Genomic DNA, 20,038 nt, shown 5'->3' on the forward strand with positions numbered 1-20,038 from the left:
TGCTGTTCTTCTCTTGCTTCTATAATTTTATCAGTTGTGATTTTAGCAATGGTTTTTTTTGTCCTGATTTATCCTCAGCTCCTGTATCCACCACTTTTGCTACAATAACACCTTCTGGTCCATCACCATTCTTTACCACCACAGGTATGAGCTGCAAGCATCTCTAAATCCTTTCCTTGAGTGCCTTAATGAGCCAATTTGTCATGAGATTAGTAGTTGGGGAAAAGCTAAATAAAGCACAATTGGGGAAGTGTGGAATCTTTTCTCACATGAGACATGAGTGGAACCAGGGCAATGAGTTTTCCTTCTAGATGGGAACAGAACAGCCACTGGGTGTTCTGCTTGCAGATGGGACTAATGCTCACACATAGCTGTTGATCTCCTTCTCTTACTTCAGTCAGCAGCACTCCGAGCTTGGAATCTTTCATTCTGAACTTCACCATCACCAACTTACTCTACACAGAAGACATGGGGAATCCAGGCTCTGACAAATTCAACTCTACAGAAAGGGTCCTTCAGCGCCGGGTTAGTCTCTTCCCTGCCTATGTCATCCCCTACTTGCATAGCTGCTTTCCTTGTTTGGGAACCATCTCCTCTTACTCCAAGTTCACCCGATGTTTTCCTTCCTTTGCCAGATTGGTCTCTTGTTCAGGAAAAGTAGCATTGCCCCCTTCTACTCTGGATGCAAGGTGATTTCTCTGAGGTAAGAAGTCAAGAGAATAAGAAATGAAACATTTTCCCTTCACCCTTGAGAATAAACCTCTAATGGAAGTATGGATTAAAAAAGCAACTCGTTCATGCACTTTAGTCTCTTTTTCTTAACTTTCAAATTCCCAAACTACTTTATTCCAGTCCTCCTTATTCTTCTTGAGTTCTCAGGAAAAATAATTCCACTCAGATGTTAATGATTTAGAAGAAGCAGTCCAATGTGAACAATATTCTTTCCAATTGGGATTTTCTGATTGCTCACACAAAGATAATAATAATGCTTGTTCATTAACCATTCCAAGGGTCATCAGTCTTTCCCAGGTCATCTCAATAATATATTTATTTCTATGCCCAGAATCCCTATAATGTTTTTCAGCACCAATTTTATGGATGTCCATGTCACTTTGTACATTTTTTTGTCCAGACCTATGAAGAATGGCTCTGCAACTGGAGTGGATGCCCTGTGTTCCCGTCACATTGACCCTGCCAACCCTGTACTGGACAGAGAGAGGATTTATCAGGAGCTGAGCAGGGAAACACATGGCATCTCCAGGCTGGGCCCCTATACCCTGGACAAGGACAGTCTTTATCTTGATGGTGAGTTACTTAACTGAGCCAAAATCTTGGCCACTCTCCCAAGTCAATCTTCTGATATAACTTCAGTGTCATTATCTCTTCATGTATTAAAGAATTATTTTTTATTTAGACCCTAATTTCATCCCTACCCTAGAACCTTCTATTCCATTTCCTCCTTCCTTCAGCTAACTGCAAAAAGATAGGACCTACCCTTAACCTGATTCCCTATATTGTCCAATTCTTGGTGCCATCTCTTGTAGCTACAGAAATTTGATCTTTATCCTATTTTATTGTTGTTGCAAATTTATCCTTTTATGTAATTAATTGAGGAAGTTATATGGCAACATACAAAAGTATAGATAACGTGAAGTTAGGAAGGATGGTTATCTAAGAAGTAGAATGGAATCAGGAACCTGAGCCCTGATATTCCTCTCAGCTTGATTGTTGGCTAACCAACATATGGGCTTCAGTTCTTTTTTCTGTAAAATTAAAAAAAAATTGGTCAAGATGTGGTCTCTGTCAGTTCTAAATTTATGGTCCAATGATTTTAAGTTCTGTGTTTAGTTTTTTTTTTAAATCAAGCATAGGTTTATAAGTTTGAGAATACAGAACTAGACTGCATTTTATTTCAAATCTTGGAGATTTTGTTGACAATAAGCTCAATAGGAGCCATCAAAGTGACATGGCAGGCAAAAAAAGACTACTCATATGTTAAATTTCCTCTCATGAGGCAAATTGCAACCTATCTAAAACCTATCATCTTAGAGAATTGCCTGAGCCTAAGAGACTGAATTGTTTTTCAGGATCACCCAATTCTCATTCAGTGTAAGAAAGAGGGGTCTGAGTTCAGACCTTCTGACTCTGAATTCCCAGCTCAAATCATTTTGCAATCATATATCTCTGGTCATAAATGATTAGTCCACAATAATAGAAGTTTAGTACTCTGAAAAACTACTGAAAGAGTAGGCAGTTACATTTTCCTCTGCCTTGTTGGGTACATGTCTGGAGCATTGTATCTCATCTTGGGGCTATGTTTTCAAAAGGATTTTGACAAACTGAAGCAAGTCCATTTTGAGAAGCCCCAGTATAGAGAGACAACTGGAAACTATGGGGTAGACTGGGCAGATAGGCAGTGCAGAGATAGTGTCCTGATCCGAGAGTTAGTAAAAAGTGAGTTCAAATTCTCTCTCTCAAATACACTAGTTATATGACCTGGACAAGTCACTTAAGTTAACCAGTCTGATCAGTTTTCTCATCTGTAAAATGGGGATAATAGCACCAACTGCATAGGTTTGTTGTGAGGATAAATGTCTAAAGTGTTTTGCAAGCCTTACAGCACCATAATATAGCACCATAATACAAATACCAGTGATGATGATGATGATGATAATTATCTTCATTTATCATTCTTCAGTTCTTCAATTATCCAGACCACCTGTCATATAGTAGAATCCAAACATCCCAGAAGACAGTATTAGGAGCAAGAAAAGAAAAAGGGTGGACCAATGAAAGTCTACATTTGCTCCCACAGGAAATCACTTCAAGCTATAAATCTCTCTGGTTTCTTTACCTTCCTTGGTGTCAGACAAAAATGTTAGGTGGTGAACAGGAGAATTTTCTTTCTCTTCCCAGAGGATGCAGGGTTGCTGGTAGTACCGACCAGTGGTGTAAACTAATTCCTTCTTTCAGCTGAGCCTCTAAGCTGCTCTCTTCCTTTTCTTACTGTCCATCCTTTGTTTTCCAGGTTATAATGAGCACAGAGTGGCCAAAACTACTTCCAGTAAGTATTTTTCCCCCACCATTAGCCATCTGTGAGTTAGCCTTCTTGTTCCATTCCTGACCTGACCCCAGTGTGACAATCTTAACCACATATGGCTTGTGTTCATGGCAATGCTCCCTGAAGTCCTTTCAAGTGTCATCTGTAAGGAATTTCAAGCTTGGAATGAGCTGCCTAGGGAGATAGTCCATTCCCTATCACCAGAGATCTTCAGAGGAAGACTGGAAGTGCCTGAGGTCACAAAGATGGAATTTGAATTCAGATTCTCTGTTCCTAAATCTAGTACTCTTTCTAACATAGGACAACAATGGGAAAAAGAATTCTAAGTTGCCATAGCTCTTTCAGGCCTCCCAGTTCCTTTTTCAATATTTGAATGGTAAGGAGTTTCCTAGCTGTCCCCACAAGCAAGTCAGATGAATCAGCTCTTCACAATTGATCCTAAGCTCTGTGATGGCGAATGAGGATGGGTGGGGATGAACTCACATGATGGTTCCCTGAGAACCCCTGATCTCAACTTGCCTGATTAATGGAGTCACCAGCAGATCCCTTCAACTCACATGCTGAGGGAAAGGTCATGAAGTTCAGCTTGGCAGTCACTGGATGAATAACATTCTGTCAGCCATCCATTGAATAAACTTTTCCTCAATGGAGGTCTCTGGACTAGTGTCTAATGACCCCAGATTCACTGAGTTCTCTACTTGAAGACGACTGTCTTCTCTAATGCATATTTGTAATATTATAGAGGAGACAAGTTGGATTCACTGACTTCTGAGGTCTCTTACAACTCTTTATTATCCATGACTCCATGTCTTTTTTGGAGCTTTTTTCTCTAATTCCTAGACCACCCAACAATCACACCAATATCTTCACCCCCTAACTAGGGCCTGAAAGTTAAACAGATAGGGAATGCAGCTGCTTCTGCCTCCTGTAGACCAAACAGTCTGGGGAGAGGCTTGCTGATCAAAAGTTCCATAATCTCTATCCTAAAATATAGTTGCATCTCAAACACACCTTGGGATGTGGGATTTGGTGTGGCATCCCAGATCACACATCACAAAGACCAGAGATAAAGGGGAGAGAATAAATGTATTATTTCATGGTTATAAGGAACTCCCAGATGAGGGACATATGTCTACCAATGCAAAGTTAAACACATTCTCTGCAACTTAACAATCTTAGAGAGTTACCTAGAGCAATGAGAGGTTAAATAATTTACTCACATAACCAATATGTGTCAAATAGAAGATCTGAAGCTAGCTCAGTTATTAATAAACTATGACTCTATGAAGACTGGACAGGATTGAATTGCCTAACTCTGCCATTAACAATTAACCAGAAAAATCATCATAGAAATTGGAAATGAGACACTTGTCCTTTTTAAAAGGATGATTCAAGACATTCCAGGCCTACTAAGTTTTGCCAACAGAATCAACCAATCAATTAACAAGTATTAAGTCCATTGCACAGGCAGTGTACTAGGTCCTGGGGATAAAAATGCAATGAATGAAACAATAGCTTGAGTGAATGAAATAATACTTACTAAAAAGGCATATATAATTAAAAGTGGGAGTTTACAGTTGAACCAGCCTGTATCTCCCAGTCCCTGTATACTTTGGTGACTGAATCCCAGGACTCATAGTTCAAGATTGAGAGTACCCATAAGAAGACTAAGCATCCAAGTCAAGAAGAGTATCTCCCCCATACCTCATGTTTGTGATAGTAATATATGTGATGTTTCATAATGATCTTTTCTCAGATTCTCCAGTAACCACATTCATTCCAGCAACATCTCTGGCTCCCTCACCATTCTCCAGCTCCACAGGTAAAAACCACCAGCACCTATGTTTATTTCCTGGAACAATTCTAGATGTGAGACAAGAAGGGAGATAAAAAACAAAAGGGGGACATTTAAAAGTGGGAGCTATCCCACAAAATGGCCATCAGTGGGGTCCAGATGCTGAGTTTTTCTTTCAAGAAGGAGGACGACACTGATAACTGGGTATTTTCAGGTGCAGTGACTGATGTGCCTTAGTTGCAGGTACAAAGATTTTTCTCCTTTTTTCCTTTAGCCAGTGGCCACAGCCTGGAGGCATTCACCTTGAACTTCACCATCACTAACCTGCTCTACTCTGCAGAGATGGAGCATCCAGGCTCCAGCAAATTCAATTCTACTGAGAGGATCCTGCAGCGTCTGGTAAGATTACCCCACCTCCTGCCTCATTTCCTGCCTGTACAATGAATGGTACCTTTGATTTCAGTTACTGACAAGCCAGGATTCATCTTCCCCTTCCTTTGTCAGCTTGGCCCCTTATTCCGGAATAGCAGCATTGGCTCCTCCTACTCTGGATGCAAGCTGATGTCCCTGAGGTAAGAACCAGGAAAATTGAGAGTTGAGCAAATTGTTTGAGAGTATAGTCTCTGTTCTGCAGTATTCAAGATTTCATAATGGGGGTATTTCTAAACTGGGGCTCATGGGGTATAATCGCAAAGCTCTTCACATACTGTCCTTCTGCTATATCTCCTCCATGTTTAAATTCCCAGATTTGCTTTCTCTCCATCCATTTCTGGTTCATGGGTTCTCAGGAAAATAATTTTCCTTGTAAGCCATAATTTAGGACAAAAACTTATATAGCAAGATATAGTTCTCCCCAGTGGGGATTTTTGGTTATTTAATCTTACCTAGAAGGTAAGTAGACATCATGGAGGGCCTCCACCAATCTAATCATCACCTGCAATCCTCTTCTACCACTTCATTATCCCTTTATATGAGTGCTCCCTCAGGCTACTTTCTTAGTATCAATGACTAAGCAAGGGTCCTCAAACTACTGCCCGCAGGCCAGATGCGGCAGCTGAGGACGTTTATCCCCCTCATCCAGGACTATGAAATTTCTTTATTTAAAGGCCCACAAAACAAAGTTTTTGTTTTTACTATAGTCTGGCCCTCCAACAGTCTGAGGGACAGTGAACTAGCCCCCTATTTAAAAAGTTTGAGGACCCCTGGAAGAGCTTCCAACAATATTTTCCTTCCTAGACCTATGAAAGATGGATTAGCAACTGGAGTGGATGCCTTGTGCACTTATCGGAGAGATCCTAACAGCCCTATCCTGGACAGAGAGAGGGTTTACTGGGAGCTGAGTAACCAAACATATGGCATCTCCATGCTGGGTCCCTACTCCCTTGCTAAGGACAGTCTTTATCTTAATGGTAAGTAGACTTACAGAGGCAATTCCACCTGTCCCACTTTCTTTTATGTTATAATCTCAGTATTCACCTTTCCCCCATCTTTATTTTAATCCAACCCCTAACCTACCCTAGAACCATTATCTACTCTATCCCTTGTTGAAGTTCTTATGTAAGACAAACTCTCTCTATAGCACTTAACCGGAAAAATGATTACTCATGACTCCTGATTTCTTGTCATTTGTGGCAACTTTATAGTCCTAGCCAATACTTCTATTTTACAACATAAATTGCCAGTATTATCTTTTGTTTTTACATCAAGTTCATTTCTTAAGAAATCCTCCTCCCTTCTAGAGAGCCATTTCTTACCAAGAATTGGGCAAAAGAGGAATAATTTAGCAAAACTAACCAAAATAACCAAAAAGTTTGACATTATATGTAGTATTCCATATCCATAACCTTCTACTCCTATGAATAAATGGGTAATAATGCCTTTTCTTATTTATTCTTTGGGCCCAAGCTTAGTCATTAGAATGCATTTGTTAGTTTTAGCATTGACTTTGATGGCGACATTACTTTTTTTTTCCTTCAGTAGAAAGAGACTTTTAGTGTGTAAACTCCCTCCTATGTAGATGGGCAACTCATCTGTAACCTCAAGTCTTACAGAATTTCCTGAAGTATTGTGAGGTTGATGATACCCATGATCATGTAGCTAATGTGTTTCTGAGTTCTAGACTTGATCTCAGGTCTTCCTGATTCTACATCTAACCCACTATCCTCTACACCTTGCTGTCTCTCATAGCCCCAGACAAATGGTGTTAAATGTATATAAACAAACAAAGATGGAGAGGATAGTTAGCTAATGCATTAGACAGAATGTGTCCAATAAAACCTCAATATGTTGAAAAGATTGATAAGGACTAGCAAGGTAAATTTTATCAAAGATAAAAGTAGAATTCTGCAGTTAATCTTAATAAATCTGACTGCATAAATGCAAGATGAAGTAGAAATAGTTAGGCAAGCATTTCATACAAAGAAGAATTGGGTTTTTTAGTGGATTGCAAGCCCAATTGGAGAAAGTCCTAAAACCATGTAAGATAGGCTTCATTGAGATGTATCATATCTAGAAGGAAAGATGTAATAGTTCTACTGTCCCTTAATCTAATCAGGCCTCATGTGGTGTACTGTATCTAGTTCTAGGCCCACATTTTAGAAGGAGCATTGACAAGATATGAAGCATGCCTAAAAGAGAGTGAATAAAATGAGTGGGAACTTGATACTGTTTAATAGGAAGACTAAAAAAACAGATTTTTCTCAGCATAAAGGAAGAAGTTTCTAAAAAGCAAATAACAATCATAATTTATTATTATTGTAGCCTTTATATAGCATTTTAAAATGTGTAAAATACTTGAAAAATATTATTTAAACCTCAACCCTGAGAGGCAGGTGCTATTATTATCTTCATTTTATAGATGAAGTATATTCAGGGTTGGGGAGGGAGGAGGGAAGGTTAAGAGAGACTTTCTTCCTTCTTAGTGTGCAAAATACTTCCAATAAGCCAGAAGGCTGAGGAAGAGGGAGACCAAAAACAAACCAGGCTTAACTGATCAGAGGTTTTGCTCTCTGTTAAATTTCCAAAGACCAGAGAATAGCAAGAGTGTATTCATTCAAGTGCCTAAAGTCCTGCGGGCTCCAACCTCTTTCCCTCTCCCACTCCTACTCTCAAGCTACACATTTCCTTTTTCTATGCCCAGGACTGCTTCTCAGGTCAAAGAGCTGGAGAAGGGGGAGCATAGCAAAGTTCATCCCTTTTCCTCTCCTATATTAGGACATCCTCCAGATTCAGTGAGGACTCAAATTGAGTCATCTGGACTCAGCTGTTCTCTTCACTTTTATCCTCTTTGATTGTCTCTTTTCCTCCTTCCTTTGAGTAGTGTGCTCCTTTCTTTATACATTTTTTTTATTTTCCAGGTTATAATGAACACATTCCAGTTCAACCCTCAACTAGTAAGTATTTAAGCATTGAGAGTCCTTTTAATTTCTGGATTATGTTGGAATCTCAAGCCTTGTTTCCCTGGATAAGTACCCCCACTATGACTCTATGAAATAGCTATGGCTTTCACTATAATATCTGGTCCTATGGCACACTCAAGCACCATAAGAAAGATATCTCTATTGTGGAATGGCTACATGTAGAAGTAGTAAGCTCTTCATCACATGGAGATTTTCAAATGGATACTCTGTGATTATTTGTCAGGGATGTTGTAGAATTTCTGTGGAGTTGGTGCCTTCTGAGGGTTCCTTCAACTCCAAAGTTCTATGATTTTGGAAGGGAAAAGCCTGAGACCTCCAGAATCATGCCCCTCCTATTTCAGAATTCCAAGTTCTCTCTCATAGGTTGGTTAATGATTACTAGTCAAGCTATCCAAATAGGGAGATAAAGAAGACAGGCAGATTACAAATTTATACAAGAGAGTATTGAGAGTGAGTCTCACTTCATGGGCTGCTATGAAATCCTGAATTTCCTCATTCTTCCTCTCAATATAAATATAAAAGATTCACTGATGATAGACCTTATCTGCTGATCCTATGGTATTTTCCTATTTTAGGGCAGTCATCAGAGAAATTTGATTATGTCCATTCAGTCACCTATTGAATAAATCTTTATTGGTCATCACCAATGTGCAGAGCCCTAAACTCATTCAAATATGGGCTCAACTAACATTCACATTCATAATGCTTTTCTGTATCTAACCATGGTTTCTCATGACATTATTATCCCTTTTACAGCTTTAGGAGCAGGGACTGCATCTTGGTCTACAACTTTTCTGGGGCCTACAAAACCCGGAGGCTCCACAGGTAGGAACAGTGTGATTTCAGCACCCTGGAGAGCAAGTACCATGGGATCATAACTACTGACTGGGGAAATAATGTCTTTTAAATCCCGACTCTTTCAAAACTTCTTCATTCCAAGAAATAGTCATTTTTCAAGGGAAGGAAAATCAGCATGTGAGACTTGTGTCCCATGTTCCAGTAGTCAGACAAGATTGTAATTTTGGGCAATTTAACAACCTGGAAACAATCTATGGGAATGAATCCACTTGTTCCATCTAAAAGCTGAGGAGAGTGAAGGACCAGGATATGCCATTTAGGAAGCCCCTAAACCAAAAAGGCTCCCCAATGGAAGTGCATCATTTAGACCACTGTTTTCTCCTTCTGTGACTGAAACTCTCTAGCTCAATTTCTATCTGGAGATTGTAATATTTTAAGCCAAGCTAATTGAGCCATTCCCTTCTCTTTGAAGTTCATAGTCCATTCCCCTCATAATAGCATCCATATAGTGATGTTCTCGATGGTTTTCCACTCCAATAACTTTTCAGCTCCTGTGCCAAGTACATTCACTCCAGAAACATCTCTGGTTCCTTCACTGATTTCCATCACCACAGGTACCAATGATCTGCATTATTATTCATTCCAAGGAAAATATTCATTGGGAATGAAATTTGAAAATGGGAGATGAAGAACAAGGGTGGCATGGGAAATGTTCCCTCATGGGGACACTAAGTGAGACGGGATGTTGAGCCTTTCTTCTAGAAAGGAAGAGCACAATAAGAGCTGGGTGCCCCTGGGTGTGCTGATGTACTCAAGCTTCAGATATGAAGGAGTCTCTCTTCTCCTCTACTACAGCCACAGGTCACAGCCTAGAAGCTTTCACACTGAACTTCACCATCACCAACCTGCTCTATACAGCAGACATGGGAAATACTGGGTCCAGTAAATTCAATACCACAGAGAAAATCCTGCAGCACCTGGTGAGATGCAAACTACTACAAATATCCTACTCCTTCATTATCTTTATCTGCGAGGTTTCTTTTGCATATCTTAGATTCTAGACCCTATCTAGGCAGAAATGTACTTCCCTTATGAACCCATCTAAGTAGCTTGATGAATAATAGTATTATATAGCACTTTAAAGTTTGCAAGACACTGTACATAATGCATCTTATTTGATCATCATAAAAGCTCTAGGGTGAGAGGTATTTTCACCTCTCTTTTTTATAGATGAAGTAGTTGAGGCAGACAGATGTTAAATGATTTGCCCATGGCCACACAGCTAATAAGTTTCTGAGGCTATATTTGAACTCAGGCCTTCTTGACAATCTAGATTTTATCCTCTATTCACAGGGGATACCCAGCTATTTCAGTCTCGATAGAGTGCTGGACTTTAAGTAAGGCTTTTTAAACCTTAAAGCATTAAATGAATTTTGTTTCTAATTATTATTCCCTTCTCCTTCCTTTACCAGCTTGACCCTCTGTTCAGGAATACAAGCATTGGCTCCCTCTATTCTGGATGCAGAGTAATATCTCTGAGGTGAGATCCCAGAAGCTTAGAGCTGTTTTGATGAGGGTATATATTCTCAGCTCCTAGGTACACAGCTAGAGTTCAAATTGAACAAACAACAAAGAAAATTCCTCCCTATACTTCTTCCCTGTTCAAATTACACAAATTCCTTCATCTCTACCACTCTGATTTGGATCTTGGAACAATGATTCCCCTTATAAGTCATGATTTGGAACAAATTCTCTAATGTCAGATTCTCTTTAATGAAGATTTGTGGTTTGCACAACAGTCCTACTTACACAGTAGATGTGGAAGTTCATCACTCTTCCCAGGGTCAATTTCATCTTTTCTCTTGGTGGCTCAAGCATCTCCATTTCATTGTTCCTATCTCTGTAAAGCCCCCTCTATGTCTGTCATCATTCCAGGGGTCTCTATCAACATTTCCTTTGTTAGTTCTAGGAAAGAAGGGTCAGCAACAGGAGTGGATGCTGTGTGCCTCCACTGGAGAGAACCCAGCATCCCCTTTCTGGACAGAGAGAGGGTTTATTGGGAGCTCAGCACCCTGACAAATGGAATCACCAGGCTTGGCCCCTACACCTTGGATAAGAATGGTCTCTACCTCAATGGTGAGCAGCTCTGCTGTGGAGAGTGAATCATTTGTCTCTCTCCCAGTCCATCTTTGTACAATCCTAATACTAAATTCTTCTCCTGTTGTCTTCACCTCCCCTAGAACCTTCTCTCCTCATTCATCCTCTATTTAGCCAACTGCATAAAACAGACTTTATTCATATCTATTTCCCTAAGATGCCATTTCTTCTTGTTTGATATTGTTTAGTGATAGCTATGGAATTTATCAAATTTCCCTTCTCAGTTATTCCCTAGAATAATATTTCTAATATAAATAGGTATTTATTTTGTGGTATTATTTGCTGCTCAGCACTCCTATCCACCTAATCAGTACATTACTGCCACATAATCATCAACCATTTCCACAAAAACTCAGGCAAATCAATTTTCACCCTCCCTCAATTTGGAGGTCCCTGCATCAGACTCTCTTGACAACTAATTTCTTACCACATATAGTATGTCATGGGCAGGTCTTATATGTATACTTGCATAATACATATTATATATGTATGTATGTATGTATGTGGGTTATGTATGCATGTATGGATGGGCAAGTAGGTATCAGGCCTGGAGTCAAGAAGATTTATCTTCCTGAGTTCAAATCTGCTCTTAAGACACTTACTAGGTATGTAATCCTATGCAAGTCACTTAACTGTACACTTCACTTTCCTCATTTGTAAACTGAGATGGAGAAAGAAATTGCAAACCACTTTAATGTCTTTATCCACGAGCCCAAATAATATCATGAAGGATCAGATATGATTGAAATGGCTGAAAACAACAAAAATATATTCATGCACATACTTACACATACATATGTATACTATACATACTGTGTTAAAGTCAGGTCTAATAGACCCACATATACACATAGACCCAAATGTATATGTATATCTCCATGTACATGTATATGGAAAATACACATGTATATATCATATATAGATATATTATTTTATATGTATGTATGAAAAAATATGTATTATGTATATACCCACAAAATAAATATAAACTGATGTGGGAAAAGTACAAGCAGCTGGGGGAAGAACAGCTTAGGACAGACTTCATGCAGAAGATATCTGATCTGAGTGCTAAAGAAGATTAAGGATTCTAGAAGGCAGAAATGAGATACAAGTGCATTCCAGACAAGTAGATGCTAGATTATCTTTTGTTGGTAATTCTGTACAGAATACATTTTTGGATATGAACTACAGATCTCCTAGGTTCTCTCAGACCTAAGTTTCTAGGGAAAGAAATTATGGGGACCTCTCAAGAACCCTGGGTCTATCTCTCTATTCATCATCTTAAAGCTTCCCAGAAAGTTAAGAGACTGGGAAAGGGACTCTGGAGATAAGCCAAGAAAGAAAAAAATTGCTTCATTGGACTCTAAAGACCAGGGAAAATCAAAAAATGTATTGATTTGAATGTTAATCTATATATTTATAGATATAACAGAGATTTCCCACAGTTTTCCTAAAAATTATTCATTATTTTCTCTACTCTTCATGTCAGAGGGTAGAAAAAAGAATTTTCATCTCTCCTTCCCCAAAGAGCAAATCCCTTAGAAGCATGGGCTAAGGAAACAGTTCTCAATGTGACTGTTCTTCTCCCATTGTGTTACTAGGAAGTTCTTTTCCTTTTCTTTCAGTCTTGTGATCCTTCTTACTTATCTGTCCTTTGGTTTCTAGGTTATAATGAGCATGATTCAGCCCTGCCTGCCACCAGTAAGTGTTTTGGCATTTAAGTCCCCTTTGAGTTCTTAGCTTTATTCTCTCTATGACACTGGAAGTTGGAATTTGATTTAACAATATGAAACATTTGTAGCTTTGCTAGTACCTTTACTTAAAGTCTATTCAGGTATCTTAGGAAGGGAAGAAAAGTCCTATAGGTAGAAAGGGTTACTACCTCAAAGAAGTAATGAGTTCTCATCCCTGAAGATCTTGATCACAGGCTTGATAGCTGTTTCTCAGGGGTACTGCAGAGGGAATTTCTCAACAAAATAGCTTCTGAGGGCATTTTAAGTTCTAAGATTCTCTGAGGAGAAGTCTTTTCCTCTCCTCACAGGAGGGAAGACATCTAAGGAAAAAAGAGAAGACATCCAGGGAAAAAAGTCATCCAAGATTGTTCCAACCTTTCTTGACTTGGGGGGGGGGCTATGAAATTTCTCTGACAGAATTTGACTGATGATGACTTACTAAGCTATTCCCACAAAAAACTGGGGGTGGGGAATTCATAAATTCACAGGTGAGCCTCAACTCTGTGAAAAAGTCATAAGGAAAGTCATAGAGTTATGTAGCCTTGATTTCTACTTAGTAGTTCCTTAGCTAGATACTATTGTAGCCAAAATGGCACATTGGTTCATTCATTGAATAAAAGCCCTCTCCTTCATTCTCCTAAATGGAGGCTGGGGAAGTGCTGTGTTGATGCTTTGATGAGGTCTGTGTTAGTAAGTAACCACAGTCCCTGATTCTTTTTTTAATAACACTTCCTCCTGCAGCTTCTGGGCTAGGCAGTGCATCCACATCAGCAACTCCCCTTGACTTCACAGGGAAAGGAACCAACACAGGTAGGAATGTGGTCCTAACCTCCCTTTTCTCTTTCCCCCACCTCCCAACGTTACTGCTTGGGCATTAGCTGGGGAGAGAAAATACTTTCTAAAAGAGGAAACAACTACTAGGCCTTTTAAAATCTTTAATTGTTTAGAAAAGCATTCATCTGTCAAGCCAGGGGCAAAGGAAGTTAGGACTATTTGACTTGTCATGTTACTTTGTAGTCCTGTGTTACAGGGACTGGGAAAAATGTTATTCTTTGTCAATTAATTCACTTCAACTCAGCAAGCATTTATTATTCATCTACTATATGCCAGGCACTGTTCTGAGCACTCAGGAGTCAAAGCCAAAAGAAAGAAAGAATTTTTGCTCTCCAACAACTTATTCTTTCAATATGCAAATAGCTTAAATGTGTATAAAATATATACAGAGTGAAAACAAAGTTATTTCAAGGAGATAGAAATAGGGAAAGAACAAACAACTAGGGAGGTCTGGGAAGGTCTCAGGGCTGTGTTCTGAAAGAAGTTAAGGAATCTGAGACAGAAGTAAAAAGTTAAAGAGAATTCTGAGTCAGAGCAATATCTTTGGGAACTTATCACAAGACCTTGTATCCCTCTTTGAAGGAGAAGAATGTAGCAACCCAGAATATCCCAGGCAGGAAGCCCTAGACCTGACAGACTTTAGTAACAAGGATCCTTCACATCGGGCCCCATTCCTTTCTACAGTGGTTGAGTCTTATCTTCCAATTTTCTGGATTGAGTTCCCACCCAGTGGCACTGCCTTCCATCCTATTATCATGGATCCTGCCTATATCCAATCACATTTTGCTTTTGGTAATGGTTTTTAATCCTCATGTTTTTTTTTTCTCATCAGCTCCTGTGAAGACCACATATGCCCCACCAACCTCTTTGGCTCCACAATCTTTCCCCAGCACCACAGGTAGAGAGAACCTTCATTTCTGATTCATTTCCTGAAGTGTCTTACTGTTTTTAGAGAAGAAATTAGGAAGCCAGGAAAAGCGGAATTGAGGAAAGAGAGCTGTCTCTTAACAGAGCATCAGTGGGACCAGAGGGCTGAATTTCCATCCCAGGAAGGAATAAAGACAGAATCTACAAGCTATCCCTAGCTATTCCCACTGATGGTCTGCAGGCTCCAACACGAAATTCTTTTACCTCTTCTATTATAGCTGGTGGCCAGAGAATGGAGTCTTTTACATTAAACTTCATCATCACCAACCTACTCTACACAGAAGACATGGTGCGGCCTGGATCCACCAAATTCAATAGCACAGAGAGAATCTTACAGCGCTTGGTAAGCCTCTACAATTCCTGCCCCAAGTCCCACCTGCACAGCTTCCTTCCCCTTTCCTTGATTCCTTACCTGCCTAGATCTGAGCACACTGACCTTCTCCTTTCTTTACCAGCTCAGTCCATTGTTCAAGAGAACCAGCATTGGCAACTTCTACACTGGGTGTAAATTGGCTTCTCTAAGGTGAGGATCCAAAAGTTGTGGGATGGAAATTGGAGTGTGGCCCTTGACCCCCTCAGGGATACAATTCTGTCCCCCTCAGGCTCTCCACCAAGGTGGCTTCTTCACACTTAAGTGTCTTTAGTTCTATTTTTAAATTCCCAGATTGCTTTATCCCTGTTTCTTTTATGCATTAGAAATGTGATTTCCCTTTTCAATTATTCCTTAGAGCAAGAACTCTATTATAAATAGGTTTCTCTTTATGAGATTATTAGCCATTCAACATTCCTACTTACACAATCAGTGCACCACTGTCACACAATCATCAACCATTTTCACAAAAAGCCAGGTATTTCAATTTCAGCCTCCATGTACTGAGTGGTTTCCCCCCATCAGGCTCCCCAGCATCCAACCCAGTACTATATCTCTTATCATCAATGTGTCTTTTCCCAGATCAGAGAAAGAGGGATTAGCAACAGGAGTAGATGCAGTGTGCACTCAATGGAGAGACCCCACTAAATTCATTCTGGACAGAGAGAAAGTCTACTGGGAACTGAGCAACCAGACACATGGTTTCAGCAGGCTGGGCCCCTACACCCTGGATAAAAACAGTTTCTACCTCAATGGTGAGTATTCAATCAATAAAAAGGAACCTCAGTGCTTGGCTCAGGAGATAAAAACACAAAGAAGGAAATAACTCCTACTTATAAGAAGCTTACATTCTGGTGAAAGAGAGAACAGGGACATATATAAACATACAGCATAAATTTACAGGTAATAAATGCAAATGTATAGAAAATAGCTTAAGTGTAAAGTAGTTTGGGAGGGAAGGTTCTAGCAGGAAAAACCTCATGAAGATTGTGCTTGAGCTGGGTCTTAATTGAAGGGAGGGATTCTGAAGTAGAAATCAGACAAGAATATATAGCAGACTTGGAGGATATCCAGAGTAAAGATAGGAAGATGGGAGATGGAATGTTTTGTGAGGAAAAGAAAAAAGCTAGTTTGGCTGGATTGCAAGCTGCAGGAGGGGGTGGAAAGAGAGACTGGAGCCAAAGAACTCTAAAAGCTAAAAAGAGTTTGTACTTAGTCCTAGAAAATAAAATAGGCAATTGGGAGTGTCACTAAAGATTGATTGAGTAGGGAAGTTGCATGTAGAGAATATAGTGGACTGTATTCAAAGGAGGGGAGACCAATTAGAAAGCCTTTGTAATAGTCTTAGTAAAAGAGCATGAATTATGGCGGTAGTTGTGTGAGTAAAGGGAAGAAGTTAGTTGAAAGTCATAAAGGTAGACAAGGAAAGACTTGGCAACTTATTGGATATGTAGGGCGAGGAGTCCAGGATAATGCTAAAGTTACAATCCTGGGGAATGGAAGGATAGTGGTTCCTTTGATGGAAATAGGGGGATTTTCCCATCACTTTGGGATCATTGCTCATTTTCTACATCATCTGTCATAGTCCCAGAATTATTTTTCTCCTATTCTTCTTATTCCAACTTCAGACCCTGACCACACTCAGATGCTTCTCTATTGTTCATTCCTTATTTTGATTGATTCTTCTGAAAATCACTTGTCTATATATTTTGGCCATTTTTTTCATTGGAGAATGGCTATAATTTTTTTAAAAATAAATTTAGGATATATATATATATCCTAGTATCCACTAGGCCACTTAGCTACCTGAGAAATGATTTTTTTTTATCAGAGAACCTTGCTGTAAAAAGTTTCCTGCTTTCCTTCTAATTTTGGTTGTTTTGTTTATACAAAACCTTTTTAATTTAATGTAATCAATATTATCCATTTTGCTTCTTCTCTAATTCTTGTTTGGCCATGAATCCTTCCCTTATTCATAGATCTTACAAGTAATTTTTTTCCATGCTACCTAATTTACTTATGATACCACCTTTATATCTAAATAATGTACCCATTTTGACCTTATCTTGGTCTATAGTGTGAGATGTTGATCTATGCCTACTTTCTGTCACTGTTTTTTTTTTTTTTTTTAGTTTTCCTAGCAGTTTTTGTTGAAAAATGATATTGCCCTAACAGTGTAGAACTTTGGGTTTATCAAACACTAAGTTACTTTGATGACTTCTATATATTGTATTACTATCAATCACTTTTTAACCACACTCATCAGATTGCTTTGATGATTACCATTGTAAAATAGCTTGAGATCTGATACTGTTTTAGTCTGTACTTTTGAGCTAAAAGATGAACAGCATATATACTGTGCAGGTCACTATCAAATCCTCCCTGCTTTTCATTGTTACTAGAAGCAAAGTCTTCAGTCCTTTGTTACTCATGCTGTTACTCATTGCTTTTGTCCACTTGTTGGGATTGCTACTTGGGGATTGGATACTGATTGGAACCGGGGCTTCTGAGATCCTTTGTACTTTAGAGAGTTTAAAAAAGGAATCTACAAAGCACTCTTAAGTCGAACTTAGTTTTGTTCTTAGTGTGATTAACCCAACCAGGAGGCTGGGGAGGGGAGTGTGGAGACATAAAAGACAAACACTGAAAGGATTTGCTTTCCTCTTGTTTCCACAGGCAAGGGAAAAGAAAAAATAGGCTGATTCAGATACTTCATCTCTATTTTCTCCATCTTGGATTCTCACAAACCACAACTTTATTCATTTTATACCAGGACTGTTCAAGTCAAAGACTTGGGGGATGAACAAGGGCTCAAGTAGGACAAACAGATTCCTCACTCCAATTATTCCTTTATGCCTCTTTTCCTAATAAGATATAAACTCCTTAAATTTTGTCATTGTAGCCTCAGAACTTAGCCCAGGGAAGTCCATGGCAAGTACTTCTTGTTGAATTGAATTTTCTTCTTTTATGTTCTGCTTCCATGTAACATTGTTCATTCTTTGGTTTCCAGGTTACAATGGACGAAATCTGCCCCAACCGGGTACCAGTAAGTGTTTTTATCCACCAAATCCCTTTTGAGTCTTGGGTCATCTATGAAACCTTAAAAACCATATTTGCCTCTCTTAACATCTGAGCTTTGGCCCCAGGGAAATATAATGTGTATACCAGCAGTTTTTGCTTTAAAAAATTCCTACAACCCACTCAAGTGTCATGAGAAATGTGTCCCCAAAGAATAGGCTGCCTCAGAGGGTAGTCAGTTCCTCATCACTGAATTTTATCAAAGAGGCAGGATAAATTTTTTTCTGTGAGATACATTAGAGGGCATCCTTGGGCTAGATGCCCTCTGTGAAGCCTTCCAGAGTTAAGATTCTATGAGAAAGAGACCCCAGATCTCTAGATCTTTTGATCTCTTCTCAAGATTAGCTACATGACCATCAATTTCCTGATTCCTCTTTCAGAAATTGGATGGTGATTACTTTTCAAACTTACCCACAGAGAGGTCAGGGATAGGTGGTGAGATGAACTTTAGCTTTGTGGGAAAGAGCAGTATGTAGTGGAAAAACATCTCATGATATATCTAGTAATCCTGAATTCCATTTCCCTTAAGAATTATGTGACTGAAAATCTAACTCAGCTGATGATCTTCAACTTCAAGACACAAATACACACATGCACGTATACACACATAGTCCTCCATTAAGCAAGCATTTATTTAGCACTATTTTCAGCATCTGATGCCATTGCCCAAATGACCTCCATTTCACTTAGCTCTCCTCTGTAACCATAGTCTTAGTCCTTATCTAATGACATTCCTTTCTGCAGCTCCTGGCCTTGCCACTATATCACCATCTGCAATCCCTCTGGGACCCACAGGGTCTGGACACTGGACAGGTAAGAAAGCAGAAGCTTCAGTATCTTGGAAAGTAGTCACCCTGCTCTACCCTTAGGCCAAGGAGAGAAGGGGATGTCTAAAAGAGACCAATTCTAGGTCTTTCCAAATATTCATCAATTATCTGTAAAGCCAGGACAGAGTTAAGATTCTATGAGAAAGAGACCCCAGATCTCTAGATTTTTTATCTCTTCTCAAGATTAGCTACATGACCATCAATTTCCTGATTCCTCTTTCAGAAATTGGATGGTGATTACTTTTCAAACTTACCCACAGAGAGGTCAGGGATAGGTGGTGAGATGAACTTTAGCTTTGTGGGAAAGAGCAGTATGTAGTGGAAAAACTCTGGGTGTTATGCAGGAGTCCTAGAGCACAATTTTTGATTAAGCCTTGTGAGATATCTTGTGGGAACTTGCTGTCTTGTGCTTCACTCAAAAAGCAAAGCAGAGGAAAGACAGTGGTGCCCTTGGGATGAATGCCAGAGACAGAAGCATCCCTGTCTCCTCTCACGGTCCCTGAGTCTTCCAAAGCTCAGACAGGGTGTTTTCCCCCTCTCTTCTTGCAGCTAGTGACCCCCGACTGCAACCTTTCACTCTGAACTTCACCATCACTAATCTGCCCTACACTGCAGATATGGGACACCCAAGCTCTACCAAATTTAACAACATAGAAGGGGCCCTCCAGCGACTGGTGAGATTTTGCACCTCCCACTCTATACCTTAATTCCTTAGCTGTCCCTTATTTGTCTGAGCATTCTCTAATCATCTTCCTTTGGCAGCTGGGCCCTTTGTTCAGAAATAGCAGCATTGGCTTGTACTACTCTGGATGCGGACTCATCTCTCTGAGGTAAGGCCCTAGAAGCTGATAGTTGGGGATTTGGGAGGCTTCTTCCCTAGGTACCCCAGCATATGCCTTGATTTCATACTAGACTTCCAATAAAGGTGTGTTTCTTCCATGTTTCTCTTGGCTCCCCCGTTGCTTAATTCCCAAAGTGCTTCAATCCCCATCCTCTAGTCCATGGTTTGGGGGAACATGATTTTTCTTGTAAGTCACTG

General features: G+C 39.6%; 1 protein-coding gene across 1 annotated transcript in view; it reads left to right on the forward strand.

Annotated features, from left to right (window-relative positions):
- LOC127545277 (mucin-16-like) overlaps window positions 1-20,038 on the forward strand; it is a 112,692-nt gene that overhangs the window by 75,759 nt on the left and 16,895 nt on the right. The window contains exons 69-93 of the mRNA XM_051972449.1: window positions 79-144; window positions 398-525; window positions 636-703; window positions 1,133-1,305; window positions 3,029-3,064; window positions 4,818-4,883; window positions 5,131-5,255; window positions 5,361-5,428; window positions 6,093-6,265; window positions 8,213-8,248; window positions 9,032-9,100; window positions 9,622-9,687; window positions 9,929-10,053; window positions 10,546-10,613; window positions 11,037-11,209; window positions 12,896-12,931; window positions 13,705-13,773; window positions 14,630-14,695; window positions 14,943-15,067; window positions 15,180-15,247; window positions 15,677-15,849; window positions 18,105-18,140; window positions 18,917-18,985; window positions 19,549-19,673; window positions 19,762-19,829. Of these exons, the coding sequence (XP_051828409.1) occupies window positions 79-144; window positions 398-525; window positions 636-703; window positions 1,133-1,305; window positions 3,029-3,064; window positions 4,818-4,883; window positions 5,131-5,255; window positions 5,361-5,428; window positions 6,093-6,265; window positions 8,213-8,248; window positions 9,032-9,100; window positions 9,622-9,687; window positions 9,929-10,053; window positions 10,546-10,613; window positions 11,037-11,209; window positions 12,896-12,931; window positions 13,705-13,773; window positions 14,630-14,695; window positions 14,943-15,067; window positions 15,180-15,247; window positions 15,677-15,849; window positions 18,105-18,140; window positions 18,917-18,985; window positions 19,549-19,673; window positions 19,762-19,829 (2,275 nt within the window). The remainder of the gene's footprint in view (window positions 1-78; window positions 145-397; window positions 526-635; window positions 704-1,132; window positions 1,306-3,028; window positions 3,065-4,817; window positions 4,884-5,130; window positions 5,256-5,360; window positions 5,429-6,092; window positions 6,266-8,212; window positions 8,249-9,031; window positions 9,101-9,621; window positions 9,688-9,928; window positions 10,054-10,545; window positions 10,614-11,036; window positions 11,210-12,895; window positions 12,932-13,704; window positions 13,774-14,629; window positions 14,696-14,942; window positions 15,068-15,179; window positions 15,248-15,676; window positions 15,850-18,104; window positions 18,141-18,916; window positions 18,986-19,548; window positions 19,674-19,761; window positions 19,830-20,038) is intronic.

Source organism: Antechinus flavipes, chromosome 1, assembly GCF_016432865.1.
Source record: "Antechinus flavipes isolate AdamAnt ecotype Samford, QLD, Australia chromosome 1, AdamAnt_v2, whole genome shotgun sequence".
NCBI classification, from domain to species: Eukaryota; Metazoa; Chordata; class Mammalia; order Dasyuromorphia; family Dasyuridae; genus Antechinus; species Antechinus flavipes.